Source organism: Prunus mume, linkage group LG5 (genome assembly GCF_029339155.1).
Source record: "Prunus mume cultivar Tortuosa linkage group LG5, ASM2933915v1, whole genome shotgun sequence".
Classification (NCBI taxonomy): Eukaryota; Viridiplantae; Streptophyta; class Magnoliopsida; order Rosales; family Rosaceae; genus Prunus; species Prunus mume.
Genome location: NC_142702.1, coordinates 28,271,948 through 28,291,952, shown reverse-complemented (window position 1 = coordinate 28,291,952; position 20,005 = coordinate 28,271,948). Strand labels below are relative to the sequence as shown.

Here is a 20,005-nt window from a genome sequence, read left to right as displayed (position 1 = left end):
AATTCAATTATTGTTGGTTGGGATAGAAGATGAGGATGGATGGCGAGCAAGTATGACAGCTCACAAGTCCATATCAAATGAAAAAAGAGACATTAAATTCTCCTTTATGTGAGAACAGTAAATACACACATAGGGGTCAGAAAAATGCCCACCTTTATATTATTTTTTTTGTACGTAATTAAATACAGTGGAGAGGATATTTTGGAAACCACATACGGCAACCTCAGCCACCCCCACCCACTTGGGTGTTTTGGACGGTGATCTTAACTATAGAGATGGCGGCGGTGGTGGTGGTTTTGGCAGCCATGGCAATGGCATGGTTTATGGTACCAGTAAATGCTACAAAAATTAAGTAGGTTTAGATTTAGGATGTATAATATAATATCTAGCGTTGGTTTTAGCTGCCTAAACTGATAATTGCTGATAATAATTGACCATTTTGGTCAGCGGTTAATAGCTTCATCTTCCTCCTACCAAACTCATTACCCTAAACCGTGTAAGACATTAATTTCTTCTTATTATCACCGCCAGTATTGCAGTGGCAGCGGTAAAATTGCAGGTTTCAGTGGCGACCTATATTTGGTTTTTACGAGGTGAAAAAAAGGTTAACAGGTCACGTATGTGTACCCTGCTAAAAATGTAAAATATTTGCACCATATTTACTGCTCTCAACGTCTACATTAAACTCTCTTCTTCCAGCATTCAAGGCTAACAATTTTTTTTGTTTTTCGAGGGGAAAAGAAAAATACTAGTATGGAATGATGAAACATTCAAAATACTAAAAAATATTATTAGTTAATATAAATATTAAAAATTAAAATTATTAATTAAATAAGAATAATATGATGAATTCACACATTTTTATATTAAAAAATTAAAATTAAAAGAAAAATCAGATAATGAATTCTCTTTTTATAAAACACAACTACCTATTATCTTTTTTAATTCTTAAATAAAATAAAATATTTTTAAAAAATCTTTTTCATGCATAAAAACACGTGCAAAGATGTTAGTATTATATACGTCGCATCTTTGCTCCATAAAACACGACAAGAAAAAAGATCCACGAACTTTACCATTTTGGGTTGGGTGGGGCATCATCAATGGCTTTCTGATCATGATGATTAACGGTTACCATTTAAATTCATTGATCAACGGCTACAATTGGATACCGATGGATGCTGTCGGCCCATGGGCCCTTCATGGCCTCATCATCATTTATGGGCCTTATACATTTCCAGACCAAGCTAGTGCATTTTGGGCCAGTCCCCATTCCAAGCTGCCAAACCTTGTCACCTTTCTTCAGTCTTTGTTTGGCCTCCAAGTATGCAAGTTCATACCACAGTGAAGAAGATGACTGGTTCCCAAACCTGTGCAACGTCATCAAAGCAGCCTCCATCTCCCCATCACCAAGCTTCAACCCTTTCCCCAATTCCTTAACCAACTGCCTCCCCGACGTCGGCAAACAAAAATGCTCTATCGCACTCTTGAAATTCGGCACGTAAATCTCAGCAGACTTGTCAATGAACCTCTTACGGATTTTTGAAACCCCGTGCCTAAATTTCTCCGAAAATGGCAAGATTGAGGAGCCGATAACGGTCACGTTCCAACGGAGGATCTCCCCAGCCACCTGTAGTAAAGTATTAAATATCCATGCGTTAACGGAAATATCATGAGCTTTGAAATTTGAAGAAATATTAACAAAATTTCAGACCATGCCTCTAGTATATCTCGCTTGATGGTAACGCCAAGTTTTCCATTTGAGTCCTCTTCACGTATGGTTGAAAGATAAGCTCTGTCATCAAAGGCTTTCTGGGTTCTTAATGTCCGGAAAAGTTGATATTTTGAAGACTTCATATCTTGTTTTTTGTTTGTAAGCAAGATTGCTGCACTGCCCATTCGGAAGAGGCAGTTAAGGATCAACTTGGGCTGCTCATGCCCTGCATACCAACCTGTTGATAAAATTTCTGTGCTAAGAACAATGGCATAGGATTTGTAGTGAACTTGTAGAAGATTTTGAGCTAAATCAATGGCTAGAGCACTTGCACTACACCCCATGCCAGAGAGATTGTAGCTCTTGATGTCACTTCTCATTGAGTATTTGTTGATGAGAATGGAGCAGAGAGAAGGAGAGGGACAGAAACCACTACAGTTCACTATCAGAATGTCAATTTCTTGGGGAGAGAGTTTAGTTTTGGCCAACAGGTCATCCATGATGGGGAAGAGCACCATATGAACTTCTTTGATGGATTCTTGGTGATGGGATTTTGGTGGAATGTGATGCAAGGCTGGTGGGAGATAGGTTTCTTGGCCTTGTCCTGAAGAAGTAAGGACTTTGGCCATGAAAGCTAGACTTTGAGCGTCAAAAGATTCAATCTTGGAGGCATTCCCAAGAAAGGTAGAGAAGGGGACTTTGCATGAGCTTGGTGGCTTCAAACAGGAGAAGTCTACCAAATAGACTTGACCAGAATTGGAGAAGCAGTGGTTGAGGATGAAGAAAATGATAAGACAAAAAATATAAATGAAATGGAAAATGGGTTCCTTGTTTTGTAGGACAAGTAAGGCTTCAATTGATGCTACTAGGACGAGGACCAAAAGTCTTTGAAGTTCCAAGAAAGCGGAATGAAGCTGCTTATTTGATAGAAGAGTAGAGGGGATATCGGGTTCAATGGTATTGAGCAGCAGAGGATCATGGGATTGCTTAGAAGGAGGTTCCATGGGGAGAGAGAGAGAGAGAGAGAGAGAGAGAGAGAGAGAGAGATTTGGTTGGTAGTGGAGACGAGGTTGATGTTAATGAGTCTATAGCTGCAGAAGCTTATAAATGGAGGGACAGTGCAAGTAATGAGGGTCTTGGATAGCGAGAGCGAATTGCAGTTGGCAGGTGAGTCTCATTGTATTGCAGAAAACAGTTTCAATGACCATCCTTTATGGTGGTGCTGGTGGTGGTTTAGTCAAAGTGTTCTTTCACCATGTGTCAGGAAAATGCAAACATAATTAATTTCAAGATTTTATGAAGAAGAATGGCTACCTCATATCATATATGTCATTATTTGTTAAAACTAAAACAATTGAACGGTCAATGGGGTGAGGGCTTGAGACAGCAAAATGCTGAAACATGACATGAACGATGGATGCTATCTTTCTTGTATTATGTATTATAAAAGGTAAGCTGGCATGGCATTGCTACTTGTGGTACATCACTTTTTGGCATTTATAATCTATACGATGCTCTCGTGAGGGCCGAAGTTCGACTTATCACATCACCTTTTGCTCTCGGACATTGGAGTTGTCGCAGATACTATTTTAAATATATATTTTCAAAATTGTGGGTCAGCGTGTGCTGCTTGGGATATGCTAGGCCTTGTTGCATCAAGCTTCTTTGCCCTCTCTTTGGTTGACAGAATTAGCAGGTCAGTGAGTTGGGCCCTTATCTGAAGCTTATGTGCTTTAACCCATGATAGGATCCACAAAAGACATGCTAATGCCCAGGATTTATGGGCTGGCCTGCTAAATTTAGCAGGCCAGATTGCCGTGCTTGTTTTGGAATTCTTGTCTTCCCAATCATTTGCTTTGCATATAAAGTGCTTTAATGAGCCCATTTAAAAGTGCTACTAGAAGAGCTAAAAGTCTTTCTGACAACGTTTGAGAAAAGTTTAGAAGCGCTTATGACTATAGAAGCGCTTTCTGGAGAAGCAATTTGATTTCGCATGAAAATTTCAACATCTTTATAATAAGGGAGTTTCACTAAAACACCCAAAATAGGGGCTGAAATTATAAAAAAAACCCAACACCTAAAACACTTTATAAACACACTCAAAATCCATCATTACACACACTCAAAACCCATTTATAAACACACCCAAAAAATATACAATTGTTGATTTTGGGGTTAATTGTGGGTGTGTTTCTATGTTTAAATAGTGCTTGAGTTTTTTTATAAATATATGTCTAGGATTGTGTTTATTTATAAATTTGTATTATAGTAAAAGAGCTTTTACTAAAAACGTTTATGAGCAGAAGCACTTCTTAAAAAAGTAGTCCTAAACGAGATCAAAGTGCGAAACCCTAATTAAAGTGACATTTTGTATGTTGCGCATGTTATGCACTGAGCCGGCCATATTCCTTTCTCCAATAATTTCTTCAAGAAACTGTCACTAAACTGGCCAAATCTAGAAAGTTAAACTCAGACAAGCCACGTAATGGTTGTTTTGCCCAGAGGCTCACAGGGAAAGAAAAGGCAAACCAACCCGTGAATATCATATACAACAAAGGATTGCACCGAATAAAGTGAAGCAAACAAAACTTGATGTAAAAAGGTTGATTGGATGTCATGTCGTTTTTGCCTCCATGCTTGGCTTCCTCTATTTGGACTCGGAGAATATTCTTTACATCATCTTCGGTCCCAGTCCCACCTCTAAATCCCTCAATAATTTCTGAATTCTGTGTAAAATCCAGTCCAAATCAAATCATGTAGGCATTGCCCCATGTGGAGAATCTTGATCTTGTCAATCCAGTCCAGTTGAAATTGGATTAAAACTAATGACTTAAAACAGAAATTTGATAACATACATTGATAGAACCCCGTTCGACCTTAACCCAAATGTACGGAGAGAAGTATCTTTATTACTCAACCAACCAACACAATACAATTCAACATCCCAACTAAAGACTAACTAACCTCCTAATATAGTCAATTAATTGCTAACACAAAAGACTGAAACACCCTTAGTATCCTGTTGTCATTCATAATCCAGGTGAAACTTATCAGCTTAGGGCCACAATGGTATTGTAAAAAAGAAATTGAAACTACCTAAACAAATCACTGACTCATCAGCAATCCATAAAAGAAATGCTTAAGCTTTACATGACTGTTTCTCGCTGACTCATCAGCAATTCCACATTCCTATTTAGTACTATTTCTTGCATTTAATACATAACTAAGAACAGAACTAAAAGAACCAAAGGGCATTATGCCTAAACTATGGTGCTTTTTGTCCACAATCACATTCTTTCAACTATGCACTTTCACCTTCTCCAGGCTTGAGCTGGTGCCAACACCACCATTGCCAATTCTGCCCCTTCCCTCATATGCCCAGCTGAAATGGCAACAAAGGGAGCTCATCATGTTCCTCCATTTTGGAGTGAACACATTTACTGACTCTGAGTGGGGCACAGGCCATGAAAACCCAGCAATCTTCAATCCAGTTGGGCTCAATGCAAACCAATGGCTGAGCACAGCAGCAGATGCAGGCATATCATTAGTCATACTTACTGCAAAACACCATGATGGGTTTTGCTTGTGGCCCTCTAAGTACACTGACCACTCTGTGGAAAAAAGTCCATGGAAAAATGGTCATGGGGATGTTGTGCAGGAGCTTGTCAATGCAGCCAAGCCCCTTGGGGTTGATGTTGGGCTCTATCTCTCACCTTGGGACAGGCATGATCAGAGATATGGGCATGAGATTGCATACAACGAATACTACTTAGCTCAATTGCAAGAGCTACTCAACAGGTAAGAGCCAGAGACAATCAAAAGTTAATGCCAAAGTAATTAACTTTAGTAATTAAAGTTGAGAGTGTTTATTGATAATTTTCTTTTTCTTGATAGATATGGGAGTGTGAGAGAAATTTGGTTTGATGGAAGTAAGGGTAAGAATGCACCAAACATGTCCTATTATTTTACAGATTGGTTCTCCATGGTGAAGGAGTTGCAGAGCTCCATTAACATATTTTCTGATGAGGGTCCGGATGTTAGATGGGTTGGAAATGAGAAAGGCTTTGCTGGGAGTTCATGTTGGTCCACCATTAACCGGACCTCTCTATCAATCGGAAATGCAAGCATTGAAGAGTAAGTACCATTTTCATTTTTTCTGTGCCTCAGGTGGAATCTGCTATATCTGGTTTGTACTGTGTGCAAGCCAAACTTCAGTTCTTGTTTTTCTAGTTCAAGCAAGTTCATTTTTCTTCTCTTTGTTAATCAAATTCAAGGTACTTTTTCTGTATATAATTAATTAAACCATGCTAATTTTCCGTCATTTTGGTAATGATTAATTGACAGCTGTGGCTGATTTAGCTTAACATGTGCAACATGAGCACTAGTCGATGACTTGATGTTAATGTAGGAAAATGACATCTTAACCACCATCTAATCGATATCTTGTAATTGAATGCAGTTATCTCAACAATGGCGATCCAAAAGGGACAGATTGGTTGCCGGCAGAGTGCGACGTTTCGATCAGACAAGGATGGTTTTGGCATAAATCACAAACACCTAAGAGGCTAAGCCAGCTACTTGAAATTTACTACAACTCAGTGGGACGAAATTGTGTGCTGCTACTCAATGTGCCTCCTAACTCAACCGGGCTTATATCAGAAGTAGATGTTCAAAGACTGAGAGAATTTAGAAGGGCAATTGATAAAATATTTTCTACCAATTTAGCAGACAAGTGTTCTGTCAAAGTTAGTAGCCAAAGAGGAGGCAAAGGAGGAGGCTTTGGACCCGAAAATGTGCTAGACAGTGACCATTTGTGGACTTACTGGGCTCCAAGGGATGATGACAAAGAGGGCCATTGGATTGAAATCAGAGGTACAGGCACAGACGGAGGGCTGAGATTCAATGTTATTAGGATTCAAGAGGCAATTGGGCTTGGTCAGAGGATCAAAAGGCATGACATTTATGTGGATGGTAAAAGAGTAGCAAATGGAACCACAGTGGGGTACAAGAGGCTTCACAGACTTGAAGAGGGAGTGATCCATGGAAAAATTGTAAAAATTAGAATTGAAGAATCAAAGGGATTGCCTTTAATTTCTTCCATTGGTCTGCATTTTGATCCCTTTTGGCACCCAAATCCAAATGGGTAGCGACCTCAATAAAAAGGGATGAAATAAACTAAAGAGAGCACTGATCTCGTGCTCTACTAATATTTTCGTTAAAGCATTTTTTTGGTGCCCATGCTCTGCTTTTTCTGTTTGAAATACCTCGTTTTCTATCCCAGAAAAAAGACAATGACAATAAAAACAGCACTGATTTATCTCTCTTTGCCCGTGCCCTGCTCTGTTTGAAATACCTCGTTTTCTGCTCTACAAGACAGACAAAAACTAAAGCACTTTTTGGAACACTAAAGAAACCCACTTCGGAAATGGAGAGTGAAAAACTATGGTAGGGCTGTGCAGATCCAAATCAATCTGCTAAAACCAACCAATTCAATTTAATCCAATCTAATTTTCATTGGTTTTGACAACATTGGTGGATTGAATTGGATCAGAAAAAATAGAAATTCAATTAGCTCAGTTCAGATGGCGAATCAAAAATTGAAAATCCAATCTAAACCGAACCAATCCAATATACACATTAATATACATTCAATATCTAAACCAATCTTACTCTCGAAAAAATTAAAACAACATATTAAATATATTATTATTTTAATTTATATTAAAATTTAATATATTAATGTCATATCTTTGATCATATTGAAATTTGTATTACATGTAATGAAAGATTATGAAGTTTTTTTTGTGATGATTATTTTTTCATACAAACCGATCATCCAATTCAATGTATATTGGATCAAATTGGATTGGATCTTGACATCCGACCATATTGGATTGGATTGTAATATTTGTAATTCAATGAAAGATTGGATTGGATTGGATTAGTAAAAAACCATTGGTTTCAAACCGATGCTCACCCCTAAACTATGGCTTGGTCATGAAGTCATGTAAAAAGTGAAAAGCTGCACGAAGATATTGTGTTTCGTCAAGTGCTTCTTCAATAAACCCTTAAATTGTTTTTCAGATTTGTTGCTCTTTAACTTACTGTGCAATATTTTCTTGTATATAAAGATGCTTGCATTGCACTCCCATAAAATCTCTTCATTATGCTTCAATGGTCATGTCACTCAAGTTGATGTTCTTGCATCTGCTGTTTCTATGTTGTACAAGAGAATGAGCTTTGATTTCCTGGCCTTTAATAATAATAATAATAATAATAATTTGTTCATGCCCAGCTGCCAATGCTATGTGTTTTTCTGTTTACTCTGTTTTCTGTTCTAGAAAGACAATGACGGACAAACTTAAGGCACTTTTCACAATACAAAGGAAACAATGTCAATTTCACATTGGAAAGTGAAGCAATGGACCATTGTTGGTGGTGAGTGTTCAGTGGGATGTATAATCTTAACAACTATGGAAAGAAGCAATCACATAAAGCAAAGATTTTAATATCTTAAGGCCCAAGGCAGAAATCACAGATCGTATTCCAGCCCCGGTTGGCCCAGGTTAGCCCAAGGCCACCCAACCCAAAATAGAGACATAGGCTTCTCTATTCAACACACGTGTATGGCTTGTGGATCACAAGATTGGGCCCAGGGCACGTAAATGGCGATCCTCCAAGCACGAAGCTTAGTAGAGTAGAATTTTATAATGAGGGCCTTAAGGTCCTTAGATGAGGCCTTATCATTGACAAAAAATAAAATAAAAATTAAGGCCTTATTTATTAATCATTAGATCAAATTGGTTAGCCGTTGTTCGACCAAAATTGGTTAATTGTTGGATCACATTGGTTAATTTGATTCAACGGTTAAAAGATAGGGCCTCATCTAAGGGCCTTATCACTATAGAACAAACCCTAAGCTAAGGTACGATTGGGAGTGAATGACACTCGGTCTTCCGAATTTTCAAGTTGTTGCTAGACATTACTTGTGGCGAGCTGTTATTAAGATGCAGGGACCGTTAAGCAAATAAGATAACTCTCAATCAAGGGTGAAAATGAAGCGTATAAAATCACTGGGATGGAAGAGAAGAAATAAATATATCATTGATTGACAACATAAGAAAAGATAATTATTTTTATTGAAGACCAATTATTCATACTATACTATAGTGATAAGGTTGTGAAGCAATGGTCCAACGGAAAACAATAAGGATTACAATAGAACGCTGCTTCTTTTAGTGCGATCATTAAGAGCAATAGTGGAAGTTACTTAGGGGCTTGCATTGGCAAATCTTGGAGAGGCTTGCACATAAAGGCCTCCATCAATATGGTGGGTAAACTTGGTCCTGTAGTTGGCCACTTTGTTCTCATCCCTAAGCTTCAATATGTAGCTGCCTAGAAGCACAGCAGAGAAGATCATCATCTGTCTATAAGCAAACTCCTTCCCCACACAAATCCTTGGACCTGCCTGTGTAAACCATAAATCAAATTTCTTCAGAATTACAATGATTTCGGTGTTCTGTTTGCTCCATCAAATCAAAAAAATAAAAATAAAAATTGTGTAGTATGTGTCAGTAACATTTTTTCCTTACACTGAAGGCGATGAGTTTGAAAGAGCTTTCTTGCTGGACAAGGCCATTTTCGTCGAGCCATCTCTCTGGCCGAAATTCTTCTGCATCATCACCCCATATATATTTCATCCTGCCCATGCTATAAGCGTGGTATCCCACAATATCCCCTTTTTTGACACTAAATCCATCTGGCCAAGTATCATCAGATGAACAGACCTTCGCATTCTATGACACCATCACATCACACAAACTTAATTTATTCATTAATAAGTAATAATAAATAAAGGATCCAAATGCAAAAAATTAAGCCAGCTCTTGCAATTAAAATTGCATTCAGATGCTTAAAATTACCAATGGAACTGCAGGGTAGAGCCTGCTTGTCTCAGTCAAAGCTGCAACCAGATATTGCATTTTGCTAAGGGTTTCTTCAGTAAGGTTGTCTGCAAGCTCATCAATGCTTGAATTATCTTTCAGATTTGTTGCCTCTCTAACTTCCTGTGCAATCTTTTCTTGTATATCAGGATGCTTGCAGACCATATAAATAAACCATGTAAGAGTGCTAGCCGCTGTGTCTTTTCCAGCAACAATCAGGCTGAAGATAATATCTCTGAGGTACTTTGGATCAGTCTGTCCTGATTCCAAAAGCCTCGAAAGAATGTCTCTTCTCTTCACCTGCCAGTGCCACTCATTCAGTTGCATTAATAATAATAATAATTAGTCATTCAATTAATCTAGAACAAAACAGATATGGACTGGAAGCCAAAGATAACTCACATGTAGATCATCTCCTAAATTTGCCACTGTTTCAGTCTTGCTTTTGATTAAGTTATAAACAAACTCATCTACCACTTTTATACTCTTCCTTAGCATGGCTTCTGATCCAATGTTTAACAACTTTTTAATCTTCCAGGAGAAATCAACGCAACGATACAAGGTCATCTCATTTCCTACATCAAAAGCATTGGAAAACCGGATAGCTTCTTTATTTGTCCCATACATGGTGTCTACTTCGATACCAAGGAGAACCTTGACGATTGAATCTAAGGCTGCTTTCATAAACAAATCCTTCCCAAAAACAAACAAAACATCAAGATTAAAATATCTGAAAAAGAGATCAAATAACAATGCTATATATGTTATTATTGAAGAATTGAGGCAAGCTTACTTGGATCTCTATCGCTTGGCCGGAGGTTGCAGCTTCAGAAATTATCCGAGCAAGTTTCACACCACTGGTTTTGAAAACTGCACCGCTGAAGTCTTTCATTGATTTGGTTAATAATTCATTGCTTGCTACCTTCCTTTGATGTACCCATTTTTCGCCATCCACGGCGAAGATCCCATCACCCAGACCATCTGACATAATGGTGTAGAGGTACAACCCCTGCAGCAGGTCAGGATTTGAAATCATTGGCATGTTGATTTGCTTCTATAGAAACGTAACAATATATTTCACTAGTTTTAGTATATAAAATATATCTTTTTTTATAGAACGTATATAAAATATATCTTAGATAAAGAGGATAGGGTAGGAAATATGCATGTCCTGGGCTAGTAGTTACTGAACAGTTTATAGATACTCTAAAGTCTCCCCAAAGTAGTTGACCTCTCTTCAAATGCGTGACGAAAGCATAAAAAGATAATAATAATAATAATAATTAGAAATTTTATAATAGCATGAACTTCTCCCCAAAGTCTGATATATATATATATATATATATATATATATATATATACATACCCTGCCATAGTTTGCAAAGTTGGTTTTGAGGAAGTATTCCACATTTGCAGGATCTGTGGTGAAAACATAATTTTGGAACAAGTTAAGCAGCCGATAAGTTTTGTTTTTGAATGCTAACTCAGTCATGTAATCGTGTAGCCTAGAGAAGTTGATCAAGCAGCTTAAGACGGTTGCGCCTACAGGATGGTATCTCTTTTTGTTCTCAGTACCCAATCTTCTAGTATGGGATCTGATCACAAGTAGAGCTAAAATTACTGTCAAACTTATTGCTATGGGAGTGGAAAGGAAATCCATGACAGAACTCATGGCTGGGACTGATGAAAAAGAGAAACCTTATATCATCATATATACACACTCACGAGGCAGAATTCATGGCCCTGGGGATGATGAAGAAAAGAAACACTTGTAGTATCAATCATTATGTACAAAATTCATGTCTGATGTGACCGACAACAAATTTTAGACTTCAACATCTCCAACAGATATTTGGATAGAGTTTTAAAGCCGACCGCAATCAGATATTCATAATGAAAGGCCTTTGGCTCAACCACTTGGACAAACCCTGTTACAATGGGAATTCCAAATAGAAACGTTTTTCTTTATGACGATCGTCAATTTCTTCTCTGACACGACCTTACAGCTACCGACATAGTGGTTCATAATCTTTATGATTCGAAATATGTCGGTAGCGTAGCTGTAAGAACCCAAAACGAGAAGTGGCATGCAGAGAAGAATAGGAGATATAGTGGCTGGTTCTTGCATTCTTCGAGCCAGAGCCAGTGTAAATATGTAAGATTGTTTTCCTAAGGCTTGCATTTGCGATTTACATATACAACTTTTTGAAGGAAACCCATGTGTAAAATCTTAACCAACATTAAAAGCAGCAAGCACAGAAAGCAAAATAATAGTTTCTTTTTTCTTTGCAGATATGTGTTCTTGATAAATTAGCAACAATTAATTTCTTCGATATTTATTCTTGCAGTTTAGCTGTCCAGGCACGACCATACGAACTGGGCCATGCCCATCGAAGCTGTTTATTTGTAGCGTGAACAGCTTCCCTCTCAGCATTTTACTCTGCAGCAGCTCAGCTTCAGTGACTGAGAATCGGTCGGCTACTCAAGCCGTCAGCTGTATCGGCAGCATGGGCTCTCTGCAGAGATTGCTTCTTTGCTGCTTTGGCGGTATTGCAACTAGGGGTGTATAAGATCCAATTCAATCCGTTTAAATCGGCTGACAGTCCAATTCAATTTCAATCAGTTTTGACGATTTGGCAGATTTGATTGGATACGCTGACATGATTGGATCAGATGACCGATTATGAGAAGGGATTTTTGTAGACATGTCATGAACTTATACCTCAGTTTTAATTTGTCACCTTAAAGAAAAATTTAAGAGAAATATCACCTTAATTATTAAAAATCCATGATTTGTCATTTGACTTTAACACCATCCAATTTCCTTGCAGCAAGCACAGAAAGCAAAAAAATAGTTTCTTTTTTCTTTGCAGATATGTATTCTTGATAAATTAGCAGCAATTAATTTCTTCGATATTTATTCTTGCAGTTCAGCTGTCCAGGCACACCAAGTTATGTTTAATATATTATATACTCAAAATAATTTTTTTATTATAGTATTTTATTTATATCTTACATTTACGTCTATTAATATGTTTAATTATATTAAACCAAGGATAAATGTTTATTATTTTATTATTTAATTTTTCCATTATCAAATTTAAATTGAATCGGATGCGAATGGACTAAATTGTATTGGTTTTGAACTAACATACACCCCAAATTGCAAGTGATGAATTTGCAATCAGTGAATTTTTTTTTATTAATAAGAAAATGTTATTTTTTTTTCATGAATTATGAATAGTATCAATTCAATTATACAGGTTATTTTTATCTAAATAACTGACAATTTTCAAAGTAAATTTTGTTGTTGTGTGGAAATAGTTAACTTTTGAAAGATTGCACCTCCTCTTAAAAAATCATGGATCCGCCAATGTGTATGCAGGCGGTGTTGAAAAGCTTTCATGTGAGGGGCGACTAGCATTCGTAGATAATCCCATTGATTGATGATATATTTGATTCAGCAACAAACCCGCTAAAGGAAACAGTTGGTGGTTAACAGCTGAATTTTGCCCATCCGTCAACCACATACGTACTGGCTGCTTGTATATATACATGTGTGATTTAATAAAAGCTAACCAATATCTAGATAGTTTTTGAAAGCTAACCACCTTGGGGTCGATGCATTGTATAATAGTACGGTGAGGCCCACAAGGATCAGCTGATCCCTGTTTATCCCCCCTCCAAATTGTGCAACAAATACATTTGTTTTCTTATATTTGTCTTCGGATGCCTTTCATTATTATTCCATTGTTTTCCATTTTTAACTTCAGTCCGCTCAACCCCATTGTCGGATGTTTTAATTAAATGTGGCATGTTTTGTTAGTGATCATATCAACATTAATTTTTTTTATTAAACAAGAATTTCTCTAGCAAGCATGACACAGTTAAATTGGCTAGAACGGATATGCTCCCTATTCTACAAGTTCGAATTCCTCTTTTTCCGTAATTTAGATTAGTTTCAAATAGAATATCGTTTGTACAAAATTAAATAATAAAAAAGACTTTCTCTTTTCTTTGCAGATCTTTGGCCTTGATAAATTAGCAACAATTCTTTTCTTCGAAATAAAATATGTGATAGTAAAAGGCGCACATACAGTTCAGCTGTCAAGCGCGACTTTGCCACTTTAGCAGTATTGCAGTCGTGGTTGGACTTGAGCAAACAAACTTTCTTATAACGGGGATAGTAACACAATGACACATGAAAAAATTAGTTCATATGCAGTTGCATGAAAGTGTTTCTCGGGCCTAAGGCCACCCAACAGTGACATGATACATGTGGACAGGCTCGCTCTTCTAATCAACGGTGGAAATGAGATAGTTATTCCAACTAACCCTTATATTTAGTGGAATTGCTTTTTTCCAAATCGGAAACTGTCCATGTTAGAATCATCCCTACTAATTTATTTATTTATTTTTCAATAAGATCTGGTTATTAACATAACTTGATCGTTATTAAAAATAAAAATAAAAATTATTTAGCAAGCAAGCTGAAGTGACTGACAACAAACAAGCTCAGCTGACCAACTAATTTTTTACATTTCAAAATTTCCAACCGACTATTTGGATAGATTTTTAAAGCTGACCACTTTTTAACCATAAATTCATAATGCAAGGCATCCTTTTGGACAACTACTGCCTAATATGGTCAAACTAGGAAACAAGATAAAATCATAATTACACAATATTTGTACGAAATGAAAGACATATAATCCTAATAAACTAGGAAATAAATCTCCTAATTAAGCTAGGATTTCGCTAACATATTGATGTCCCATACATGGTGTCTAGTTCGATACCAAGGAGAACCTTGATGATTGAATCTAAGGCTTTTTTCATAAACAAATCCTTCCCCCCACCCCCCAAAAAATATCATCTCCTGAATTTGGAACTGTTTCAGTCTTGCTTTTGATTAAGTTAAGAGCATCACCAATGGGGGGTGTAAAGCCACTTTTACATCCCCTTTACACCTCTGGGAGGTGTACGTTTTTTGCTTCAATGGGAAAAGATGTAAATCTAAGATGTATAATTGTTTTGTTTGTCTTAATTCGTTTTTGTGTTAAATTTGTATTTTGTGTTTACTTTATAAAATTAATTTTTTTTTGTATTAGGCTTATTTTATTTTTTCAAACAAATAGACCTAAAAATATTTAAATTCGGAGAAGATATTATTTCATCCAAAAACATGAAAACCACAAATGAGCAAACAACATGTGATTTTTTTTTCCAGCAATTACTGTAACCGTGGGTCCCAGCCTTTTATGCTGACTTTTCTTCATTTTTCTTCGCTTTTCTCGTATGGGTCCCGCCTACAAGAGATGTAAAAATGGATGTAAATATACATTTTATTTTATATTCCCATGGTGGTGATGTATATTTACATTCATGTACATCTTCTCATTGGAGATGATTCCAATGACAAGGGGTGTATATTTAACATACACCCCCATATACACCCCCCCAATTGTGGATGCTCTTATAAACAAACTCATCTACCACTTTTAAATTCTTCCTTAGCGTGGCTCCTGATCCAATGTTTAACAACTTTTTAATCTTCCAGGAGAAATCAACACAACGATGCAAGGTCATCTCATTTACTACATCAAAAGCATTGGAAAACCTTATTGCTATGGGAGGTAACGGAGATTATAAGTATAGCTAAAATTACTGCTAAACTTATTGCCATGGGAGGTAACGGAGTGGAAAGGAAATCCATAAAACTCATGGGGATGATGAAGAAAAGAAACACTTCTTACATGTATATATAGAAGAGAAAACCTTGTTTTTTTTTTTTGGTGGGTGTGTATGTGTTCTCTGTTTACTCTGGGTGTGTGTGTGTATTTATCTAAGCTATATATGGATATACGTAAAGGGCTAGGCTTCTTTCACAACGATAACAACCAATACAATAAGAATACACTCAGTACAATTATATAGACCAGTACAAGGGGCCGTGTTTAAGACAAAATATCTAAGGTAGCGGTCATGCATGCCCGAATCTTGGAGAGGCTAGCACATGAAGGGCCCCATCAATATGGAGGGTGAGCTTGGTCCAGTAATAGGCCACTGTGTGCTCATCACTCAGCTTAAATTTGTGGCTGCCTAAAAGCACAGCACAGAAGATCTTCATCTTCCTATAAGCAAATTCCTTGCCTAGACGACAAATTCTTGGAACCACCTGTGTAGATGAAAAAATCTCTTCAGAATTCCTATAATGATAACAGGCCACAAATTTGGCATGTGTTAGTGATGTCAGTTTATTTTTTTTCTTACCTGGAAGGCTGTGAAATTGAAAGGGCTTTCTTGTTGGAAATGGCCATTTTCGTAGAGCCATCTCTCTGACCTTCTGCATCATCACCATGCCATAAATATGGTATCCAACCATATTCCATTTTTTGACACTAAATCCATCTGGCCAGGTATCATCAGATAAACAAACCTTTGCATCCTAAGACAGCATCACACAAACTTGTTACACAAAGTAACAGATTATTCAAATTCAGAAAATCCAAAGAGTGTTAGGTGTATGAGCTTAACCTTGTAATTGTGCTTGCACATTGCATTCATGCACTAGATTAAAGACTGAAAATTACCAGGGGAACTGCAGGATTGAGCCCGAGTGTCTCAGTCAAAAGTTGCATGGAGATATTGCATTTTTTAAGCGCTTCTTCACTAAGCTGGCTACAAGCTCATCAACGCTCGAATTATCTTTCAGATTTGTTGCTTCTTTAACTTCTTGTGCAATCTTCTCTTATATATGAGATGCTTGCAGAGCATATAAAGAAACCATGAAAGAGTGCTAGCCGTTGTGTCTTTGCCAGCAACAATGAGACTGAGGATCATGTCTCTCAAGTACTTTGGATCACTCTCTCAATTCCAAAAGCCTTGGAATAATGTCTCCTTTCTTTAACTGCCAGTCATCCACATTATATTGTAATAATAATACTAAATTAATCTAACCTAGAACAAACAGATGGTTAGAAAAGTAACTCACAGGTAGCTCATCTTCTGAATTATGGACTGTTTTAATCTTGCTTTTGATTAATTTATGAACAAATTGATCCATCACTTTGATATTATTCTTTAACACTCCTTCTGATCCAATGTTTAAGAACAGTATGATCTTCCAGGAGAAATCAACATAACGATATGGGGTATTTGCATTTGCTTCATCAAAAGCATTGGAAAACCGGGTACCTTCTACATTTGTCCCACGCATGGTGTTGAGTTCAATACCGAGGAAAATCTTGATGACTGAATCTAAGGATGCTTTCATAAACAAACCCTTTCCAGAAGCACCAAGCAAGATTAATATATTTTCTTCAGAAGTAATGAATTAATAACTTGACGCAATTATTGAAACATTGCAAACAAACTTGAATCTCTATTGCTTGGTCGCAGGTTGCAGCTTCAGAAATTATGTGAGCAAGTTTGACTGCATTGGTTTTGAAGACTGCACTGCTGAAGTCTCTCATTACTTTGGTTGATAATTCATAGCTCGCTACCTTCCTTTGATGCTGCCATCTTTCCCTGTCCACAGGTAAGGAATTAGAACTTCTGTTATTAGATATATAACATTACACCTATGACTATATATAACATACCGCTAGTATTGATAGTTCAATGAGCATTTATAAACTCATTAAACTGTTCTGTCTTCAAATGTGTGGCAGAAAAAAGTATTTTGAAATTTCCTACTCGCACTAATTTCTTCCTTTTGCCTGGCACATTACCTTGCCTTAGTTTGCAAAGTTTGTTTTGAGGATATATTCAAGCCAAGCAACCTGTTAAAATTTACTACTGCTAAGCCTATTGCTATTGGAGAAAAGGAAGTGGAAAGAAAATCCATAACACTCATGCGGATAATGAAGAATTAATGTATAGCAGGAGGAAGAGTGTGTTTGAAGGGGTAGAACAACAAACAAGTGTTCTACTAAAGGATTAGGACATATAGTTCAAGTGGTTGCCTTATCTTATAAAGTCTGCAAAAAACAAAATGGCTATAATCTAAAGTTGGCCGCAAGCTTTGTGGTGCATGGTGTGTGCAGAAGATTCGAAAGAAATCACATGGCTGACCAAATTTCTGTGGGACATGCTCTTATCCAAGAATAATTAACATAATAACATGAGCTTTCTACAAAAATAAGTTTGGTAAGAAATGAATGAATACTGAGACTAGTAGCGGAATTCTAAGTCATAATGTTTCTCTTGTTCATCTTCCCAAACAGATTCAATGCCTCATCAAGATTACCCAACAAGAAACAACATCCCAATCAATCATTTCATCAAACAATTTACGTGCACTCCCCAAAACCCCGCATGCAGAATGCATACTCGTCGACGAATTCTGAACAAAAACATCAACCATCGCCTTCTCGCACATTCTTTCAACATTTACTTGCGCATTGAAGCTCGGGCCCCGGAAGCCACCAACCCTGCTCGTCCATTCCTTAGGGTTCATCCTCAGCATTGGCTTTTTGTTTTTTGTTTTAATAAAAATTTTACAAGTCTGACAAAAAATATATATATATATATATCATAAGCATATATTTTGTCTGATGTACTGTTTAAAATAATATATTTAAATCGTATAGCCGTGCGGCTATACTGTTTAAAAATAATATATTTAAAGTTTAAAATAATAAGTTTCAATTTCAACAGTATAGCCTACCGGCTATACTTTTAAAAATAATATATTTAAATAGTACAACCGCGCGGATATACTTTTACAAATAATATATTTAAATAGTATAGCCGGACGGTTAACTTAAAAAATATATTTAGAGTTGAAAATAATAGATTTCAATAGTATAGCCGAACGGCTATACTTTTAACAATAATATATTTAAATCGTACCGCCGCACGGCTATACTATTACAAATCATATATTTAAACCGTATAGCCGCCCGGCTATACGTTTGCAAATAATACATTTGCATAGTAAAATAATATATTTAAATATTATAGCCGCTCGGCTGTACGTTTAAAAGAATAGATTTAATACAAATTTATAAATAAACCCAATCCTAGACATGTATTTATAAAAAAACCCAAGCACTATTTAAACATAGAAACACACCCAAAATTAACCCTAAAGTCAACTTTTTGGGTGTGTTTATAAATGAGTTTTGAGTGTGTGTAATGATGGGTTTTGGGTGTGTTTATAAAGTGTTTTGGGTGTTGGGTTTTTTTATAATTTCAACCTCCATTTTGGGTGTTTTAGTGAAACTCCCTAGATTTAAATCGTACAGCCGCGTGGCTATACTATAGCCGCCGGGTGATACTGGCATAAATAATATATTTAAATAGTATAGCCGGTCGGCTATACGGTTTAAACGTATGAGGACGGCTTTTATTATCCCCCACAATCTTGATTTCCGAGGCCAAACGTACCCAACGCACCCACATTTGAACCATTTGAGTTCTTATCTCTGTCGAGGAGTCCCTGAATTTGCTGAAGGATGACCATATAAAAGTCTGGATTATGTTGACTGAAGATTTATTTAGCAAACCTGTATGCCGGCGGTGTTGAAAAGCTTTCATATGAGGGCCGACTAGCATTCGTGCGTTGGTGATATGTTTGATTCAGCAACAAACCCTGTTAAAGGAAACCGTTGGTGGTTAACAGCTGAAGATCCTCCACAGTGCCTGGCTGCTTGTATCAATCTCTTAGAAGCGTTAAATAACCCATCACCACATACGTACTGTCATTTCTCATTTGCCCATCCATGCCATCAGGTAAATTACTTATTCAAGCTTTTTAGGATTGTTCTTTTATTTAATATTCAAACCCATATATATATATATATATATATATATATATGCATGATCATGATCTGTTACTCATTTTTATATTGTTCTTCCATCTTTAAATTTCCATGAGCATAATTCCTAACTCTTGCCTTTTCCATGTTTATCTTACTAATGAGCAATAATCTTTTTAGGATGGTTCATGCAATGGCCTACAGCACTATGCAGCCTTGGGAAGAGATAGTGTCGTTTTCAATGTTTCTGGAATACTAGTTTGCGGAGTTTGTTTTGAGGATGTACTCAACGTTTGCAGGAGCTGTGGTGATAACATAATTTATGAACAAGTTAAGCGCCTTTAAGTTTTGTGTTTGTATGCAAACTCAATAATGTAATCGTGCAGCTTAGAGAAGTTCATTAGAGTGTTTATGTAGTTTGTGACAACAGGATGGTATCTCTTTTGGCTCTCAGCACCCAATCTCCTAGCATGGGATCTGATCATAAGTGTAGCTAAAATTACTGCTATACTTATTGCTATGGGAGGTATCGGAGTGGAAAGAAAATCCATGACGCCCATGGGGATGATGAAGAAAAGAAACAC

At 36.8% G+C, this 20,005-nt stretch overlaps 3 protein-coding genes, 1 long non-coding RNA gene and 1 pseudogene across 6 annotated transcripts; 2 read left to right on the top strand and 3 right to left on the bottom strand.

Moving 5' to 3' along the window:
• Positions 1-1,078: 1,078 nt before the first annotated feature.
• LOC103333292 (3-ketoacyl-CoA synthase 5-like) lies at positions 1,079-2,981 on the bottom strand. The gene is made up of 2 exons (XM_089052611.1): positions 1,720-2,981; positions 1,079-1,630 (listed from the first exon to the last, which is right to left on the bottom strand). Exons 1-2 carry the CDS (start codon positions 2,716-2,718, stop codon positions 1,145-1,147), a joined length of 1,485 nt encoding a protein of 494 aa, XP_088908737.1. The 5' UTR covers positions 2,719-2,981; the 3' UTR covers positions 1,079-1,144.
• A 1,898-nt stretch (positions 2,982-4,879) lies between these two features.
• Positions 4,880-7,036, top strand: LOC103333294 (alpha-L-fucosidase 1-like). Its single transcript, XM_008236111.2, has 3 exons — positions 4,880-5,512; positions 5,609-5,848; positions 6,174-7,036. Exons 1-3 carry the CDS (start codon positions 4,971-4,973, stop codon positions 6,859-6,861), a joined length of 1,470 nt encoding a protein of 489 aa, XP_008234333.2. The 5' UTR covers positions 4,880-4,970; the 3' UTR covers positions 6,862-7,036.
• A 1,757-nt stretch (positions 7,037-8,793) lies between these two features.
• On the bottom strand, positions 8,794-11,489 carry LOC103333295 (cytochrome P450 704C1-like). Of its 2 annotated transcripts, none has more exons than XM_008236112.3 (6): positions 11,024-11,489; positions 10,451-10,666; positions 10,060-10,350; positions 9,637-9,957; positions 9,307-9,510; positions 8,794-9,182 (listed from the first exon to the last, which is right to left on the bottom strand). In XM_008236112.3, the coding sequence occupies exons 1-6, from the start codon at positions 11,327-11,329 to the stop codon at positions 8,985-8,987; spliced, it is 1,536 nt and encodes a 511-aa protein (XP_008234334.2). In that variant the 5' UTR covers positions 11,330-11,489; the 3' UTR covers positions 8,794-8,984. The 2 variants fall into 2 exon arrangements, with proteins under 2 accessions (XP_008234334.2, XP_088909719.1); XM_089053593.1 differs by having other exon boundaries at positions 8,794-9,178; positions 11,024-11,418.
• Positions 11,490-11,491: 2 nt separating this feature from the next.
• On the top strand, positions 11,492-12,442 carry LOC148917506 (uncharacterized). Its single transcript, XR_016127473.1, has 2 exons — positions 11,492-11,812; positions 12,006-12,442. It is a non-coding gene; the product is annotated as an uncharacterized LOC148917506 (long non-coding RNA).
• Positions 12,443-15,518: 3,076 nt separating this feature from the next.
• On the bottom strand, positions 15,519-19,987 carry LOC103333433 (cytochrome P450 704C1-like; annotated as a pseudogene). The gene is made up of 6 exons (XR_016127472.1): positions 19,624-19,987; positions 17,034-17,214; positions 16,652-16,942; positions 16,251-16,567; positions 15,931-16,105; positions 15,519-15,835 (listed from the first exon to the last, which is right to left on the bottom strand). The product of XR_016127472.1 is annotated as a cytochrome P450 704C1-like (transcript).
• Positions 19,988-20,005: the final 18 nt, after the last annotated feature.